Below are 20,194 nucleotides of genomic sequence, written 5' to 3' on the forward strand. Positions count from 1 at the left end.
TCAATGACACTTTGTTACCATTTTGATCTTAGAATCATTTCAAAAGCTGTCCAAAGTACACCATGGGAATTTTGCCCACCATTACATGCGACCTGCCAACATTCTGCAGTAGACCCTTCATTCTCGTCAGATTAGTTCTGCCAACACATGAGAATGTGAGTTTTTCCATCTTCTACCTTTTTTCCCATTACTTTTAACTCATATTAAATTTTTCAATGTATCATTCTTCTACATCCTTAGATATGTTTGTTGATAGTCATTTTATTTTATTCTGAAGCTATTGTGAAGGAGTTCAGTTTCCTGATTTATTCAAATCAAGTTATTTTTTGCAAGGTAAGAAATATATGTGAGTTTTGGATCATACGACATTCCTGTTTATTATATTTAAAAGGTTTTTTTGTCAACTCTTTAGTGCCATTAAAATATGTGATTATATCTTAAGCCAGCTAATAGAAATAATTTCCCTTTTATTAGTGTCTTAAAAAATATTATTTAAAAAATATTTTTAATCCATATTTAGAGCGAACTTAAAAGTGATACTGTGCAGCAGAAAGACAATATGAATAAAAGTGGATTGCATTCTTGAAATTGCTAGGAGTAGTTTCTATCACAGAAACTATTCCACATTGTGTATATCCTTCATATGTAATAGATATTGTAAACAATTATGTCAGTTAAAAATATAGATGGCATCCAAAAAATTTAAGTGATATTACAAAAAATATTTTTCATACAAAATATTCTGATCATGATTTTCTATGACCCTATTCCTCCCAAATCTTCCATGCCACCCCAACCAATCAACTCCATTTCTTTCTTTGTCATTTTAGAAAACAAACAAAAAGTAAAGGAAAAAACACTAGAAAGACACACAGACATCTCCAAAAACAAAATCCATAAAAAATGAAAATCAGAAATCATAATATAGAAGAAGTAAAGGAATGGTAAGGTAAAAAATAGCCAAAGGAAGTAATGTAAGACAAAATATCTATTTAAAAAAACCCACTAAGTTCATTTTGTGTTTACAAAAATTACTAATGAGTTCATTTCATGTTAGCCATCTTCTGCTAGACATATGGCCTATCCTTAAATGTCATTAATATGCCCAGTGAGACTCCACTAGAAAAAACTAAATTTTTCTTTGCAACTGTTTATCAATTGGAGATAATTTCTTGTTATTTATGATGGGGTTTCATGTCCACTTCCCCCTTGTGTATTAGGGCCTGTCTGGCTTGAATGTGTGTAAGCCCTTTGCACCTGCAATCGTCTCTATGACTTCATATGTGCGTCAGTCCTGGTGTGTCTGGAAGACACTGTTTCCTCGGGGTCATCCCTCCCTTCTGCTCTTAGAATCTTTCTGCTTCCTCTTCCCATAGCTCCCTGACCACTGAGGGGTCTCTCTCTTCATGGTGTTCTCAAACTTTCTCACGTTCTGTTTATGTTTCTATTTTGTCTTCTAACTCTGACTTGAATTATATTTTTCCTTCTTTGAGCAGTTTGCATTAGTCTGACATTAATACAGTAATTTGTATATTTCTATGCCCTTCCCCCACTATTTAATTTGACTGTCTTGGAAAAAGAGTTCTGTTGACTTCTCATTTACTCTACATAGTGCCTATGATATATAATTTCATATTTTATCAGATAAGTCAATTTCTATCATTGATTTCTTTCCACTTTGACATCCCTTGCTATTATTGCAGCAACAGAAACATTTCTTCAAATGTTCTACTACATTGAAATCTACAGAAGAATATATACTCACTCTCATTAGAGAGAAAGTTATTGTTTTGTTCTGAAGTGTCTTTTTGGACCATATTTTGCTGACTCTTTGAGATACCTACAGCTGAGGCCTTTGACCATGACACCTGCATGATTTGCCAGAAGCTTAAAATTAATATTCTTACAGACATTTTAAAACTTACATTTTATAAAATTAAATTTTATACTTATTTCCAAACACTGCTGCCATGCCACTATCTTGTGTGCTGGAAATATGCATAAAAATGTTAAATGTAAAGCAAAGCAGATGTGGACCATGAATAACATAGATATGTGTGCATTTGGATCACACCACACTCTCCTGCCTTTGAAGGGAAAGGGTGACATATAATAGGGAAGCTACTGTTTTGCATGCAGTCAAGAGCTAGTAGAGGGGTCGATGAGGCTATTGAGCTGTGTTCTGCTATGTTCTGAAAAAGAAGGACCATCACACTGGAAACAAAAGCAATGTTCAGATAAATTCGTCTAGCTTTGAGAGAAGATATGGGTTTGTTGAAACAATAAATATCAACATTTATTATTTTTTATTATATAGGAGAAATTTTCTTGGTTTCTGACATGGAGAACTGTCGGGTTTTGTTTTACACTGAAGCTTTCATATTTCAACAGATAAAGCAAATAATAGTCAAATTTAAATTAAACATTCAACAAAGCAAGAAAGGAAATAAAAGATGTGGGATATGAGACAAGGTGATATGAATTTGTTATGAGGGTCTAAATTGAGGGTAGTTTTAGTTTTTTATGTATTTTGGTATTGTAACAGCATGGCAGCCTTTTTGTCATGGCTTTTATTGGTTTTCTTTCCTTTAGTCTTTACTTCCTTTGCTTCTTTTCCACAATATAGTTTTTGTTTTGCTTTTTAATCCTACTCTTCTATTTACACGTCTGTCAAAATGTTGTTGTCTCTCATTATCTAGGAATCTTTGAAACTCCCTGACGTGCATAGGAAATACAGCCTAGCAATTCAATTCCCTTTAAGGAGATCTTTCAGTTGAAAAGCTCACATTTTAGGTTTCTTAGAGACAGCTAACAAGCTGAATTCTGTACTGTTCACCAAACAACATAAAGAGAATATTAGGTGTTTTAGCTTTATAGTGAGGGTGTATTGAGATCAGTGACCTCATAGCAAATGTCTACATGACCTAGTTTAAGGTGATTTTATTCTACATAAAATTAGTCATGGATTTCAAAAAAAGGAATAATAAGAACCCTCAAACTCTGGTGAAAATAGACTAAGAAATTTTACTTTCTGATCTAGTCTGGATCCATATGAACTGGAGGAAGAGAGAACTGGTAGCAACCCTAGGAAGAGGTCAGCTCTAACCCAGCACTGTTATCACTCCACTGTTGGGGAAGTCCTCTTGCATGATATTTGTGTCAGTTGGTATAATGCACACTTTTATTGATTTCTTTTGGTTTTTTTTTTGGTAGTGTTCCTTAAAGATGAGGGGATCTACAATACAGATTGTAGAGTGTGAGACAGATGGCTGAGCTATAGAGTGGATAGAAAAACGTATGTAGAGGATTTACGTTGATAAAGATATTGTAACTTGAAGTACTCTCTAGTAGGTGTTTTAGGCAAATGCTAGTGTGCCCCATGAACGAGTCAACTACTACTGAGAGTGAATTTAATCTTGTCAGCAGTAAGTCTTTGATATCACCATATAAGTGGGTAATGAAAGAATCTTATTTTTTCTTAAGCCTCCTTCCCATTCTGACAAATTCAAAGGAATGGATATCAAGAGGCAATTAGTGCAGCATTGTAGAAATTGACCATCTCTTTTCTGCCTTTCCTGATATCTGATTTGAGCCATAAGAGAACATAAATGTATTAAGTAGTTATTTTAAGGTAAGTTGAAATAGAACAAAAAAGACTCATAGACTCAGAGAGAAGAGAACATATTGACTGTGTCAATGATGGTTCTAAAAAAATGATAATTTAAAAGAGTATGGCTGAAGGTAGTTCCATCTCATACCATCCTATGTTTAAACCCTACTACTTTCAGTTCAAAAAGTTCTTAGATGCTGCCATACTACAGTCACATGGAAATGGTATTTTCTGTCGTTTCACTGGCATTTGGCTTAAAGACATGCCGGCTGTTCTTAAGGTATCCCAACATGTCCATACTATCAGTAGCTTAGCTCTCCTTTTAATTCTGATCTCATGTTTTGTTTTTTATAACTTGATCAACATTATTTTTTTATGATTCTAAGTTATAAATTGCTTGAAATTTCCAATAAAACATTTGTCATTTGTGATCAAAGTGTTTCAATGTTCTTGTTACATTTAGGACTAAATGAAAAAAAAAAGCTAATGACAAATTTTCTTATACTTTAGTAAATTTAATATGTCTATTTTTACTTCTTTAAAGAGACCCTCTAAATACATGTATGTCTTCAAATGTATAAAATTAAAAAGAACCTTCAAAAGACTGGGTCATAGAAATCATTTTTCAACCTTGAGGACGAGCAGGTATTGCCACCAATAAAGGAACATATCAGGTATTTGAGATTAAGGTCAACCTTCTTTGTGTCAGCCCCCAAGCAGAAGGACAATTTAAATAAAGCAGAGAGGCAAGTCTTTTCATCAGATGCCTTCAAAGATTCCAGATCTGACCACTCAGCATAGTCTTCATTTTTAATTCCCGGATGAACCTAAAGACCAAAATGATAGTCAGTCATCTGTTATTTACACTGCTTGTTTGTTAGTCCTTTTTTCCTTATAAATATTGAATTATATTTAGAGAAACATTAATAATGTGAAATTTCAGTTATAGACATTGAATTTCACATTTCTAATGCTGGGTAATCTGACAACTAGAATCCGGACTCATGTCCATGTTTTCTTATATTAATTTTATAAGAGATAAATTATTTCCTTTAAAAATAGGATGATGAAATAACAGAAAAGCAATACCAGTGGATGCTGATGGGCTAGAGGTGTTTGTTACGAGATCTAGTGTATTTCACTCCACCTAGGAAAAATAATTTCCCAATGACTATGAGGAATCATTAAACTTTTATGTCAGTTCCTGCCACTATTGTTGTTTTTAATTTATTTATTTTTATTTTATGTGAATTGGTGTTTTGCCTGCCCGTACATCTATATAAGGGAGTCAGATCTTGGAGTTACAAACAGTTGTAATCTGTTACATGGGTGTTGGGAATTGAACCAGGGTCCTCTGGAAGAGCAGTCAGTGCTCTTAACTGCTGAGCCATCTCCATCAACTTTACACAAAATAGAATTATCTGGGAAGAAGAACTACAGTTGAAAAAATACATCCATTACATTGTCTGTAGGTAAGTCTATAGGGCATTTCTAGAGCATAGGTGTGTGCCATTCCTGGGCAGGTGATCCTTTGTTGTGTGAAGAAACAGGCTGAGCAAGCTTGTAAGTTCCTCTATGGCTTCTGCTTCAGTTCCTGCCTCTAGGTTCATGCCTTGAATTCCTGTCTGACTTCCTTAGATAATGGACAGTGATGTGGAAGTGTAAATTGAAAACAAAAACAAAACCCACTTTCCTCCCCAAGTTGCTTTTGGTCATATTTTATCATAGTAATAGAAACCCTAGCCCAAACAATCTCTGAAGTGGCTAGGCTGCATACAAGATTAGTTGACTAAATTTTGTTCTTGCTAAGTGGGGTGTGTCAAAATGTATTATTGAGAAGTAATCTATTTTATGAATTAGAAAAGTGGATTTTAAGAAGACTGCTCACCGTGTTGAGTATCCATTTGATGAGTTCTAGAAGCTGTTTGTTTTGGGCCGCAATATCTTTTGCTGTGGACAGGATAGCATCATTGGCTCCTGGCATACCAGTGAGTTTGGCCACTTGGTAGTGTAAAGGGTCATTCCAGGTTCCCATTAGATTCAGTGTTATTTTCAGAAAGTCTTCAAGCTATGCATCCATAATTGATCAATTACGTTAAGAGAAATGAAATACAGAAATATTGTTTACATTTAATTTGTAATCAGAGATGCTGAAGTAAAATGTCCATTTAATTCGAAAGCGAACACTGAGTATTTTATATATGAAAATAGGGTAGAATTTTACACATTAGAACATTCAGAACTACAGTCTGCTAAAATGAAATATTATGCTATATAAATAATTACTTTTAAAATGAGCTTCCTATTGATTATATTTTGTTTTCCATCTGAATCCTACAATCTGACCTCCTCTAAGTTCTTAGATGTTAGATTTTTCTTTGTCATGAGAATGCAAGGCTTTGGGGGATGAAGTATGTGCCCAGGGACTGGATTTAGGAAAGATCCATGCCATCACTGTCAATGACAAATCATTCAACTAGATTTATAAAACAAGTAAGGTATAGTGTTTGAAATCATACTTATTTTAATGCCCTTTAGCATATTAATGCACAAATATTATGAAGACAACCTGACACTAATAAATGTGCTTCTCTCAGTCTCAATGATAAGTGATACTTTAGATGGTAAGTGCTGGTGAAAAACCATGGCCTTGCTTTGCCTTTAATAATAGCATTAATAGAATGACAATGGAATTTTGAATCTCCAGTGTGTAGATTCAAATTCATACAAGAAATTTGAATTGGCAAATTCATTCAAGAAATTCATCTCTAAATTTAAAATGCTTGCTATGTGTCTTGGTTACTTTAGTAGATGCTACTATGAACAGTAGAAAGGAATCCAATGGATATTGCAACAGAAAGACATAAAAGATGTAGAAGAAAGGAACAGTTCAAATAGGAAGTAAAATAGGCTGCTGGAAGCATTGTGTTATATGATTTGGAGCGAGGGCTCGAGTTATGTGAAGCTTCCACTCTATACTGACAATATATTGGGATTATAAATTCTTTGAAAGTTTTCAGAACTCTGGCTTCTCTTATCAGTTAGCATTTAGGAGGGTTACTTGAAAGAATGTCAATAAAGGACTCTAAAATGTCTAGTCATTGAATAGGTCTCTAGAAAAGGTTTTCTTCATTCCCTTCTTCTTCCTTCACTTTCACTTATTATTTTCACATGATGTTCAAGTCAACTAATTTGAGGATAAGTTATGTTAGGGAATCCAAACTACCAATCATAACAATTATAAATTACATTCTCTGTTATATGCAAAACTTCTCATCATAACTGAGGGCATGATTTCTTTCTGAGGAACATTACATTGAATTTACTGGACCCCTTGTTCACATTGAATTTACTGGACCCCTTGTTCAGATGCTTTCAGTTAAGACAGAGAAGAAAGTATAAACTCACAGACGACTGAACAGATAAGAAGTAGATGGAGAATCAGTACAGTCTTGAAATAAAGAAGGCTTATCATGGTAATCAGCAATGAAAAATGTGCCAATGATACATAATGTATAATTAAGACAATTATTTTGTGTATCTTAAGTATACACAGGAATGTCTATTTATATAGTGGTGTCCTAGTCCATTCAACATTTCCTACAGAAAAATAAGGAAATTTCCACTGACACAACATTGGGGAGCTAGAATACTCTAAAAGGCCACTTCATGGAGATGTGTTACAATATTATTTAGTAATTGATTTTCCTGTAATTTATCAACTGTACATCATGATTTTTATTCTGCTACTCACTCTTACTCTTTGTTTGTGCTCCTGTGATTACCACACCTATTGCAGTACTTTAAAAAGTTCCAGCATGGCAAAGCCAGGGCACAGCTTCAGCTATTTCAATGAAAATTAAGGACTCACTGATAACTTTCGGGCTTCCTTTATTGTTTGTGGGATGTTGACGGGGACAGTGTGGCAGCTATCCAACATCTTGGACATAGTCTTCTCATTCTTGTACAAGTCCAACATCTGCAAATATTAAAAAAGAAATGGAGTTAGACAGAATTTGGAAATTGAATAAATGAACTTGTAACCAAAATATTATTAACTATAGGTGTAATTTTTTACAAATAAACACTGCATGAAACCCCAGCGAGTGGAGCAGAGGGTGGGTCCGGCCATGACCGACTTTAAATTGGGCATTGTGCAGCTTGGCCGGGTGGCTGGGAAGACCAAATACACACTGATAGATGAACAGGACATACCACTGGTGGAGATCTACTCCTTTGAGGCTCAAATAAAAGTAGATGCTGATAAAAAAAAAATGGTGCTAGGATATTTACATATGCCTTCGACAAAAACTGAGGAAGGGGCTCGGGCAGGCCTCTGCCTGAGCTGTTGTGGGAATGACACGGGGGAGGTGTGGCTACCGGGATTCAGGTGGTACAAATCAATGCTGTGACTGTAGACAATCACCTGGACAACCTGCAGATGGTACCATGGGGCTGGCGACCCAAAGCTGGAGAGAAGCCCTCCAGCTACTTTAAGAGAATGAATCTTTAACCATTTTTCCCTGTAGCTAAGTAATCTCGTTTAATTTTTCATCTGACTTTCTAATCTGTCATCCATTCCTATTTACTTTTCCCTTGTTTTGTCATTAATTCCAAATTTTTGTATAGTGATCAAAAGCCCTAGAAATGGCAAAACTGAAAAACACAACATGTTTTAAGAATAGTCTTCCTTTAGATTTGAGTCTAATGCTGCAGTAAATGCACATCTGTATTTATTAATCATTTGTTTCCTGTTGGTCCAAATATTTCTTTTAGCTAGGCATTTTAAAACTACACATTTTCTTTCTGTTCCCAGTGAATATATGCACATGTACCATTCACACTTAATCGTGAATCTTGACTGGAATTGTGTCAAATTTGACAAAAGTAAGTAAGCATAACAAACTGACCATTTTAAGAAAATAAAGCAGGAAAAATTAAAAACGCATTGCTGTGAATATCGCTCTATATAAATAAAACACTGATGGCCAGTGACCAGACAGTAAGTATAGGCGGGACAAGGAGAGAGGACAATTGGGGAAACAGGAAGAAGGGGAGGGAGACACTGCAGCCACCTCCAGGATAAGCAGCATGTAAAGATGCCGGCAAGCCACCAGCCACATGGCAAGGTATAGATTTATAGAAATGGGTTAATTTAAGATATAAGAACAGTTAGCAAGAAGCCTGCCACGGCCATACAGTTTCTAAGTAATATAAGTGTCTGAGTGATTATTTTATATGTGGATTGTGGGACTGTGGGGGTTGGTGGAACCTGGAGAGAAGCCCTCCAGTAACACTCATAAATGATTAATTATTACATAATATTTTATATATTATCATTTAAATATTATAGTTATCTAAATATATTATTAAGCTACACATTATCTAAAAACATATTCAGCTAATGTGTAAAACTTAAAGGATTGTCAGGAATGTTAAGAATTTGAAAGAATGTCAATCAAGAATGAGGAATGAGAAATTCATGAATAAAAAAATGATACGAAAAGGTGTTTACTACAAAGGTGGGGACATAGTCTCTTGATGACTGTTATTGTACTCAAGCCTTATCTGTTTTTCTCCTTCACACTGACAGACCTTGAGCAGATAGCACACAGTCATTGGGAGGAGAGAGCCTATTTTCACTTGCCAGCCTGCAGTCCCATTGAATGAACGTTACCACTGGACACCTTTAAATAAGACTTCAAAAAAAAAAATTAGTGCCCTTCTGTGACATGGATTTAGGCCAGTGTGCTTCTGTTTCCTACACATAACTAACTATAAAACAATTGTACTTCTTCTCAGTGAAACCAGAAAATTATTTTTCTTCCTCCACCACATTCTTACAGATTGATATCTCAGATACAAATATAAATAAAATAAAATACACAGATTTAGAGAAAAATGAGAAATCATAATTATCTCAGCAAATGAGATTTCTTGAAGCTTTCCCATTCTTCTGCAAAGAATGTTTGTTTGCTTTATAAAGGCAGTGGAATCGTTTACCTGTGGAAATGTATTACTTGAATTTGGTTAATGACATTTTCTTACTTAAATTGCAATGAAACCATTAGCATGAAGGCTTTGTAGGGAGGGGGAATGGAAATAAATGAGGTACTCACAAATTTAAAGAATGTCTTCGAAGAGAAGTCATTGATGAACTGAGATAGAATAAGGGAAATGAAAGAAAAATTTGTAAGTGAAAAGCAACATGAATGCATATTTATTATAACTTCAGAGTCACATTTATTAAGTGGGCATTGTCGTACTGAAGACATGTCTATTGTCACACCCCCGACAATAACTGACTGAACAGGTAACATGCAGATATCAAAATTATTGAACCTATTTCACTTCTAACCCATTACTCCCATTGAATGATTCGTCCAATGAAATCTTTAAACCGTGACTCCTGGCATTAAGGAGTTTCTGAAAAGCTAATTTTTTTTCCTATTCTTGAATCCTACGAAATTAGATTCATTCTATTAATTCCACTGGACTCAACGCAATACACTGCTCCTCTATTGGCTATGTACAATGCCAAGGGGAAGATGTCAGCAGAGACTGGCTGTGTACAAAATAGATGAGGAAGTCAGAGTTTTTCTCCAGCTTCATCTTTTAGGATTTTATGTGACAGTTGTGTTTTAACAATAATCTTCCTGTAGAAATTGAGCCAAATATCACCATACATATATATATATATATATATATATCTGTGTTATGTCACCACTTGTTCTTCATTGGTTCAAACTGATACTCTTTTAATAGTTAAGTAGAAATAATTTCAAAAATCACTGAAAGCTTTGTAAATCTTTGAACTTTCATGAAACTATCTTGTTCTTCAATGTTCTATTTCTCAGTAGCTAATTTCTTTAAATCTAGACAGATATTTAATTAGAAATTTGGCTTACAATAATTTTAAATGTGTTGCAGTATAATTATTGACAGGAAGAAGATAAGTGAGGTACTTACAAACATCTTGCGCATTTCCCTATTGAGTTCACTGATGTTATAAGACAGCATGAGGGCATGATCAAACAAGTCCTGGAGGTAGACTTCACCTTGTCCAGCTCCAGGGGCATTCACAGGCAAAGGGGCAACATTCTCACACAGAAGCAAAGTTAACACCAGTATCAACAGGAGCATTCCTGCTTTACAGAAACAGGATGTGGAGATCTATTTGTCTGATGTTACCAATGGTACTTCCACCTTCTTATCAAGAGTCATTTTGTTTGTCCACAGTTCCTGCGACTGCATGGTTTGATACTATACAGCTGTGAGATTAAATAAGCATCTTCCACTGTGCAAATATAATTACATAATTAACTTGAACATTTCTACAGTTTGGGAAACCAGCGATTTCCCACATGTTAGACTGATATCTGAAACTTTCAAACATTTATACCCTAAGTTAATTTTGGGTAAATGTTTTAGAATCATTCTTTGTAGATGATTTAATGTCTGGAGAATTTATGGTGATTTTCATTAGTTACTCTCTCAAAGATTGTGTTGTACTTGGTAGGCAATATTTGTATCAGGACAAGGTCAACATCCCTGACATTGCTTCATTATCATGCCTAACAAGAACAAGTGTATTATTATCAATTGTTTAATACTGAGTTTGAAGAGAATCCTATCATGGGAAGGACCCTACAGGCTGCATTTAGACTCACCATAATAATTCCATATATGGGAATTTTGCCATAAGTTTTTACAGGTTTTACAATAACTCTGTGGGTAGACTGATGCTATGTAATATTACCAACCTCTATTGATAAAAAGAAAACACTTAAAAGGTTAAATGATTTTCCTTTTGATCAGTTGTTCCAAGAAGCTCTAGTAATATTGACTGTATCCACTTCTCTCTCTTTGTAAATGAACCTTCTTTAAACTAGTATTCCTACAATGATCAAAATGGTTTCAACACCAATTTAACTTTTACTAATGGACAAACACAAAGCCTAATGTGTCAAAATAATTTACATGCCCACCAACATGATCCAGAATGTTATGCTTACCTTTAGTGGCACTAGTCTGAAAACACTTGTGTTCCAGAGAACCTTAGATAAATCCAATTAGAAATGTGCAACAGAAAATTAGAGAACTAGTAAATTTTATTCAAGGAAAACATCTAGACTCAAGTACTCAAAATAACTGAAAAAAAAAAAACTATGTAGCATTCAAGACAACCATCAATACTTCACATGCAAAATAAATATTATTTTAGATAATTTCCATACAGAAAGTAAATTTACAAAAATCTATGTGCTTTCCCAAAATTATTATATATAATCAATATTTATGTATTAAATAGATACAGGTATAAATTCTTTCCATTTGTTATCTGAAGGATTTAAAGATTAGTACAAGGCTATAAATTATTTTAGCTTTTCACTTCATAAAAATCAATATAAGACCCAGGCATGGCAGAGCACACTTTTAAAATCGGTATTCAGGAGACAAAGGCAAGTAGATCTCAATGACTTTGAAGTCAACTTGGTTTACATAGCGAGTGCCAGACCAGTCATAATTATGTGGAGAGACCCTGTCTCAATATATACATGCTTGTTACTGATTCATTTTACTTAGAAATATTATCTAAAGTAAATAATAGTACAATGTTCATATATATATATATATGGGTTTTCCTATCAGGGCTTCTCCATGTAGTTTTGGTGCCTGTCCTGGATCTCACTCTGTAGACCAGGCTGGCCTTGAAGTCACAGAGATCTGCCTGGCTCTGCTTCCTGAGGATGGGATTAAAGGCATGCACCACTGCTGCCCAGCTTTAATGTCCATATTTTGAAAGAGTATTTTACTAGATTTACATTGTCAAAGATGTATAGATCCACATCCGCAAGCCTTATCTATTATGTCCCCATAATTGGTGCTGTGATTAAGTGCGCTCCAGTTAAGCAGCTCATAAAAACTTAAAAATGAGAAGATAATACTTTCTTCCCTCTGAACTTGTTAGAAATTCAGTTCACAATTCTTATAATGTTATTCCAGTAAATAAATAAATGAAAGCAATTTTAATTTTAGAAGACACATCATTCATTTTCTGGAATGCTCTTGGACATTTGAGTATTGTATAAACACAATTTTTGTTCCTATGACTAGATGCTGGCAATATTCATCTTTTCTACCTTAGGTAAATTAAGAAAATATAAACTACCTCTAGACATTTCTACATGTCTGCAGGAAAGAGATTCTCTTTTAAGAACCTTAATCCAAGAATGCATGCATTTTAGAGCAATGATTAGAAAGTACTTCTTAGAGACCTGGTTTTATTCATCTTGGTTAACCAGGAACAGATACCCATTCACTTAGCACAAAGATGACAGCAAAATGTAAAATGTCCTAACAAATGTTGTAAAGGAATGCAATATTTAAAGTCACTTAGAGGAACTTAGGGGAAGAATTACTTACAGAAGCATGGTTGGGTGGAAAGCAGCAGCATCCCTGTAAAGTCTCAGCACAGTTTGCCTGCTGTCCCAGGAATGCTGATTCACTGCAGTCCTACCTACTATATAGTCCAGTACACCATGCCTAAGGCCACACACTGCTTGGGTACAGGAGGAAGTAAACTCTGAAATTCTAGATGGAGACTCCATGATTCTTCCTTCTCAAGGATTAGCACCTCATTAGCATGATGACTAAAGCAGTCATATAAGCATTACTTAGTTAATTTCAGGGTGATATCTAGGGGGCTAGTTAAGTTGCTAATCACCACAGCTATCTCTGCAAACCAAGAAGTCTGAAGGCACTCTCATACTATAAGAAAACAGTGATTGCCTGGACCTGTATTCTCTTCTCCAGTTCTTAAGTATTTCCATCACCTCTTCTAAAATGTTCACTGGATCTTGATGGGAGGACTTAGGTTTTTCAGGTTTTTTTGGTTTTGGTTTTGGTTTTTTCTTGAACATTAGAACACAAGCCACAGTAAGAATCCCCAATATTGAGAAATTTAACCTTCGGAAGTTTTAATCAATATCTATGGCATAATTTAAAGTGCTCATTTCTACACTCTAGGCATGTAACAAGAGTAATATAGAGTATAAATACTGATGTTTAAGGGAGTCTTTTAAGAGAGTAATTCTCATTAACTTAAAACATCAAAGTCCCCCAATGGATCAAAAATATTCTTAATCATGTATTATCAGCCAGGTTACAGAAATAAATATAGATTTTTTTTATGGACCTGGACCTAAATCTAAGACATGTTTAGTTGCACCTATACAAGTTGCTGTGTGACTGTTCGTTGAACATATACATCTGGCTTATTTGGTAATTTCCTTCACTTGGACTGAGTAAGGCTCTCAGTGACATCTGCAACTATGAAACTCAGGCAACACTGGGGTTTCCCACCTCGGTCCTAGTGAGATTTCTTCTAATAATGCAAACATAGCAAGGGGCATATCATTACATGATTTCTCTGATGAAATACTGTGCATATTAAATACATTATCAAGAGTCTTTATTATATTTATTGTCAGGTGTGCCTCATTGTTGAACAGCTCATAAGAACTCTCTAAGACATTATGATACCTGACTGATGAATCAACGATTGGAGGAAAAGGTGCAAGATATGATCTGTTATTGATGTGGAAGAAAATAATGTGGTGCTTTGGTGAATGTCCAACCAATGAAAACCCCAAATACTTTTGGACCACTGATCGGCAATTGGGTGGACTTAGAAACAGAGTCAAGAGGATAAAAATGATGTAACATTCCTATATTGGGATACATTTTTCCACAGATATCATACATCACATTTTAGTGAAAGAAAGTGTTAGGTATTCTTTTCTGCTGAGGTCATAATGTATACCAGAATTGGAGAGTCTTACCTTCAAATATGAAATGTAAGCTGAATTTATTTGTTTAAAGGAAAGGAGAGAATGCAGGGTAGTTATTTTCATACAGTCTTTGAAACTTTCAGTAGAAAAATCTATCAGTGAAAAGGCATTGACCACAGAGCAATCTAAAGGCCGTGAGAATCAGGAAGTGTTCTGAAAAGGCAGCTGGTGCTGCATGCCAGAAAGGGCTTATTACCTACTGACTAAGCTGAGCATGTGAGTTCTTCAAATTACCAGTTCCTTTGCTCACTGAAAGGAATTCCAAATAAGGAAGCCAGATGCCTCATTGAGAATGACACTATCTTGTAAAGGCCTAAATACAAAAGTGACTCCCAGTCTTCGTTCTCCACATTTGTACTTGGAGGAAACAACTGAAATAAGCAACAGGAATTTTCATTATTTCAGTAATAGCTTAGTAACTTTTAAAAATCTCTCATCGGCTGAATGCCACCATCAGCTCACACCTGTTGGACGTTCTTATGATGAGCATTAAGTGATAATGCCCATTCTTTGCAAACATTGGCTACTGAATCATGCTGTCTCACAGCCAAATCCATCTATAACATCAGCAAATTGGAAGACAATAATTAGAACAACACCACACATTTGGGGACCATTGCACATCTCAAACCCAAGTTACTGAAGAAATACCATTTGCAAGAATGTTTACCTTTTAGTCAAAGTAAGTTCCACTGTGCATGCTAAGTCAAGAACCAAAGTAATTGTTAGCAGAGCCAGATAATTTTATATAAAATGAAGTGTTTTCCCATACTACTATGTTTCCATTGACGTTGAATCTATTTCTAGCTTGTTGAGAATCTTCCACACTGACTTCCATAGCAGCTGAAATAGCTTACATTCCTACCATCTGAGTCCCTTAGGGGTAATGACTCATCTGAAATGTAGATAGCCCCATTGCACTCATTGACTGTGTCTCAGACTGAATAAAAATGACAAAGGAAATGGACCACCAGCATTCTCATTTTTTTTCCTAATTGTGGAGGTAGTGTGAGTAGCTATCTCACCCTTCCTGCCATAATATGCTGTATCCCTTGATATTTAAGCCTCGATAAACCTTTGCTCATCAAACTTTCTTTTGTTGGGTATTTAATTATAATAGTGAAAAAAGGAATTTATACAGTCCTTCCTCCCTCTCTCTAGCAGGATTCCCCAAGCAGGACCTAACGTTTGGCTGTGGGTCTCTACATCTGTTTCCATCAGTTGCTCTGTGAAGTCTCTCTAATGACAATTGGGCTAGACACCCATCTATGAGTATAGCAGAATATCATTAGATGTCATTACATTGGCATTTTTTTTCTTTCTCCAGTTGTGTTTGGTTCCATCCCAAGTCTCTGGACTATCTAGCCATTAGGTCCTGTCCCTCCAGGCAATGTCAGGGGTGGACTCCCTCTCACGGCATGGGTCTGAGGCTGGAGCAGTCATTGACTCACCACTCCCACAATCTCTATGTCACCTTTACCCAAGCACACCCCATAGGCAGGAAAATCTGTAGGATTGAGGTAATGCAGCAGGACTGGTAGGCGCCAGAGAAGTCAAGGACGTCAAAAAACAACCCACAGAATCAACTAACCTTGGCTGATAGGAGCTCACAGAGACTGAACCAATAATCAGGGAGTCTGCATGGGACAAATCTAGGCCCTCTGCATATATGTGACAGTTGTGAAGCTTAGTCTTTTGATGGAACTCCTAATAGTGGGAATAGGGGCTGTCTTTGACTCTTTTGCTGGCTTTTGGAACCCTATTCAGCATATTGGGTTACCTTGCCTAGCCTTAATTTTAGAGGAGGTACGTAGTCTTACTACAACTTGATATGCCATCTTTCGTTGATACCCATGGGAGGCCTGCCCTATTCTGGATTGAAATGGTGTTGTAGAATATTATTTTAAGGTGTGTTACTTTTGTTTTTGTTGCATTTGTTTAACTCTGTGAAGCTATGTTACTGTGCCTGTCTAAAACACCTGATGGTCTAATAAAGAATTGAACGGCCAATAGCAAGGTAGGAGAAAGGATAGGTGGGGCTCAAAGGCAGAGAGAATATATAGAAGGAGAAATCTGGGAGGGAGGACGAGTAGCCAGAGAAGGAAGAGGACTCCAGGGGCCAGCCACCCAGCCACCCAGCTACACAACCAGACATGGAGTAAGAAGGACAGAAAAGTTATACAGGAATAGAGAAAGAAAAAAGCCCAGAGATAAAAGGTAGATAAAATAATTTAAAGTTAAGAAAAACTGGCAAGAAATAAGCCATCCTAAGGCCTGGCATTTGTAATTAAGAATAAGCCTCTGTGTGTGATTTATTTGGAAGCTGGGTGGTAGGATCCCTAAAAGAGCAAAAACATCCAACACCAAAATGGAGGAGAGGTGGTTGTGGGGGAGGGGTCTAGGAGAAGAGGTGGAAGGGGAAACCGCAGTCAGGATATACTATACAATACTATACTATACTATAAATAAATGATTTGTACATATATTTTTACCCAGAAGTCATTAATGTTCATCACCTTGAGAAACATGCACAGATCATCTGAGTGGCCTTCATGTAGAAAGTTAACACTTTGTCCTGGCCAAGAGTTCATAGGAGAACAGGCACCTTCTCACCTACAAACAGAACATTGCCATCCTACCTGGCTCCTTGTGTATGACTGGCTCCAGTCTGACCTTGTAGCCACTACATATAATCCACAGCTTTCTTCTAACAGGGCCCAAAACCAAAGGATCTTATTTCCCAAGAACATAGAAATTCCACTTTATTTCATGTCCTCAGGTAATGTCCTAGCTGGCATGTGCCATACTTCCCAGTCAGTCAGTGACCACAAGCTTAATAACTGTCAGTATAAAATGTACAATGTATGATATTTTTGTAGACATAATTACCCGTTACCATGTGAGCTAATCCATTTCACTTTAATACCCTATCTCTATATGTGTTCTCTTTCTCACTGTCTCTGATGGAATCCAAAATGCCATGAAGCAATTTTCAATTAGAGATAATATTTTAGTGAGCTGTTCTCTACACATTATAGTATTTAAGAAGCACCTGCTCCATCCAATCTTCTTTCAAACTTGCATGAGAAGTACTCTTTTGGTGCCACACCAAACTTCCCAAAAATCTTCTCTTTGTGACTCAACTCTTTGTGATTTTTTTTCCTTATTAATCCCATCTTAAATACTTTAGCAAGTTACAAGCCTGATTTATATTCTAGTCACTTATACTCAGTGTGACCAAAGCCTCCCTATTGTAGTCATGGAATAGGGAGGCTTTGGTCACTCCCAAGTGTGAGGACTTGGGAGTTTGGGGAGCAATCACGTTGACTTACCATTTACAGTTCTGTGTTCCTGGTTGTGATAATTAGATTAAAATTTGTCAGCAGATAATTAAAAGAGGGGTGATGACTTACAATTTGTCATTGTTCAGAAAACAAGGGACCTCAGAGTGTTGGACCTTAAATGGGACATCTTTATTTCATCACCCCTCCCCTCAAGGTTCAGGGGTCATCATGGAAGAAGGAACTGAAAGCTTTTCTGAGTCAGAGGTGGTGAAAGACTTCAAAGCAGCAGTGTTTTCCAGACACAAGGCATGTGAACTCACAGAAACTGTGAGAACATACAAAAGATCCACATGAATTCAAGCCAGAGAAAATCCTAGTGTGGACATGGGAAGTTGACATGAAGTCCCACCTTTCTTGGAGGAGCTATTGGCATCTAATTGCTCCTGGGAGAGAGAGGGTCAGATTGCTTCAATGATGTGACACTTAGTCTATCAACCACACTCAAGTGCAGGCCCTACACCTAACACAAACTAGACTCGAGTTTACCCAGGACAGAGAGGATAGGGAGAGGGGAGAGAGGGGGGAGAGGGGGGAGAGGAAGGGAGAGACAGAGACAGAGACAGAGAGACATATAGAGAGAGATTTCCTCTTTGAGGCACACACCAATGTCTTAACTTGCTTCTAACATCTTTTAAATTTTTCATCACCTCAGTATACTTCCAAAGCCTGGATATCAAGGCTTTAAACATGAGCTTTGAGGGATACTCCAGATCCAAACTGTATCATAAGGAATCACAAACTCTTAGAAAACTGAACAAAGGTTTGAAGGAAAGAGTTTCCCTCATCTAGTACAAACTCACTGAAGAGATGAGTGGCTTATAACTCCTCATTGCTGAGCAGGAGAAACTCTTTTCTTGTGGCATAGCACATACTTAGTAGTGCCATTTGACTTCAGTCAAGTATGTGACTTATTGAAGCTGGAACATTTTTAGTGGGTGTAAAGGGAATGCCATACACAAAAATTAATTTCAAGTAAAATTGGCCAGAAACTTATCTTCAGCCTCTCTCCTAGTTTCCAATCATGATTATTTTCAGCTTTATTCTTACATCTCTTTTCAGTTTTATCTGCTCAGTATCTTCCTCAATACAGCCACAGGCTGCTCATGCCTCCATGGCTCCTATGCCCTTTGATTCATTCCTCACTGGAGAGCCTTGGTTGAATTTCTATTAGTGACAGCATTATATTTAACTGTTTTTTTAACATCTTTTTTTTTGTCCCAGCTACACATTCTCATAACCTTTCACACCAGATAAGCATTTGTGTTTTCGAGTTCTAGGAGTATTGCTCACTTGCAGTAAAATGTGTTGCCTATCCTTAATATCACAGGTGCAGCTCCAACTCAAAAATTTTTGAGAACCCAGTATCTTATCAATCCTTCAAAACTTCAACTTAGTCCATCACATTCCTGAAACTTTGGCAAAATTTTGGTTTCACTTGCTGTTTTCTGATTCATTTTGTAGCTTCTTTTAGCAGTATTCTTTACTTTGTCATTAGTACAATAATTTACATGTTTTTATATCCCTCACAAGTTCAGCTAAACTACTGAGAGAAAGGTATTTTTAACTTCTCTTTTGGTATATGTAGTGCTCAGGATGTTTAATTTCCTATTTTATCCTATCAATCACTTTCTAGGTCTGATTTGTTTCTGTGTGGACACCGCTGTTGTGATTCCATTGTCATCTTCAACGGAAATCACTAGATTGTATACTAGACCTCCTTAAAGCAGGAGTGGCTATTATCTTTTTTCTGGAATATATTTTCTAGCTACTCTTTGCAGAATTAGGGGTGACAGCAATAGCTATAGTGAATAGTGAATCTTATCTTAAAATTTAGATTTCAGGTATATGGCACTATTGAACAGAGGCCTCTTCTTGAGTGAAATCTTTACCAGAAGTCTAAAATTCAATATTGTTAGGAACTTACATAACACTGTGAAATTTATATTTTATGAAACTGAGATGTATTTTATTTTCAAGTATCCCCTGCTGATAAATTAACATATTTTTGTTTACAAGTATGCACAAACTGATGAGAAGACAGTAAGATGAAAAGTGGCATAGAGTTAGATGCATTGGACAAACAGTAACTCAGATATGAAGTATACATGGATCTCACCACATTGTCCCATGGACTCAAGAGATAAGATGGGCTGAGAGTTTAGTTTGGATAATGACTTTCTACACAATAGGAATTATCCTAGACAGAGGCACAGGAAGGTTTCTGATACCAGCACCTATGATGAAAGCAATTGGTTTGGCTGAACAGCTGTCTGAAGGCATCAGGAATTTTTCCTGTGTAGTATAAATTTCTTATGAACTCTGATCTGCAGAGTGGTCTCATTTTGTTTCTCCCAGGGCTCAAGTACTCCGATGGATGAAGGAAATAC

General features: G+C 36.1%; 1 protein-coding gene across 2 annotated transcripts; it reads right to left on the reverse strand.

Annotated features, from left to right (window-relative positions):
* Positions 1 to 3,206: 3,206 nt before the first annotated feature.
* Positions 3,207 to 20,194, reverse strand: LOC102915733 (prolactin-7D1-like). Of its 2 annotated transcripts, none has more exons than XM_076573104.1 (7): positions 13,037 to 20,194; positions 11,626 to 11,667; positions 10,580 to 10,755; positions 9,730 to 9,768; positions 7,482 to 7,589; positions 5,499 to 5,678; positions 3,207 to 4,437 (listed from the first exon to the last, which is right to left on the reverse strand). In XM_076573104.1, the coding sequence occupies exons 1-7, from the start codon at positions 13,065 to 13,067 to the stop codon at positions 4,207 to 4,209; spliced, it is 807 nt and encodes a 268-aa protein (XP_076429219.1). In that variant the 5' UTR covers positions 13,068 to 20,194; the 3' UTR covers positions 3,207 to 4,206. The 2 variants fall into 2 exon arrangements, with proteins under 2 accessions (XP_076429219.1, XP_076429218.1); XM_076573103.1 differs by having other exon boundaries at positions 10,580 to 10,758.

This window comes from Peromyscus maniculatus, chromosome 5 (genome assembly GCF_049852395.1).
Source record: "Peromyscus maniculatus bairdii isolate BWxNUB_F1_BW_parent chromosome 5, HU_Pman_BW_mat_3.1, whole genome shotgun sequence".
In the NCBI taxonomy this organism is placed as follows: domain Eukaryota; kingdom Metazoa; phylum Chordata; class Mammalia; order Rodentia; family Cricetidae; genus Peromyscus; species Peromyscus maniculatus.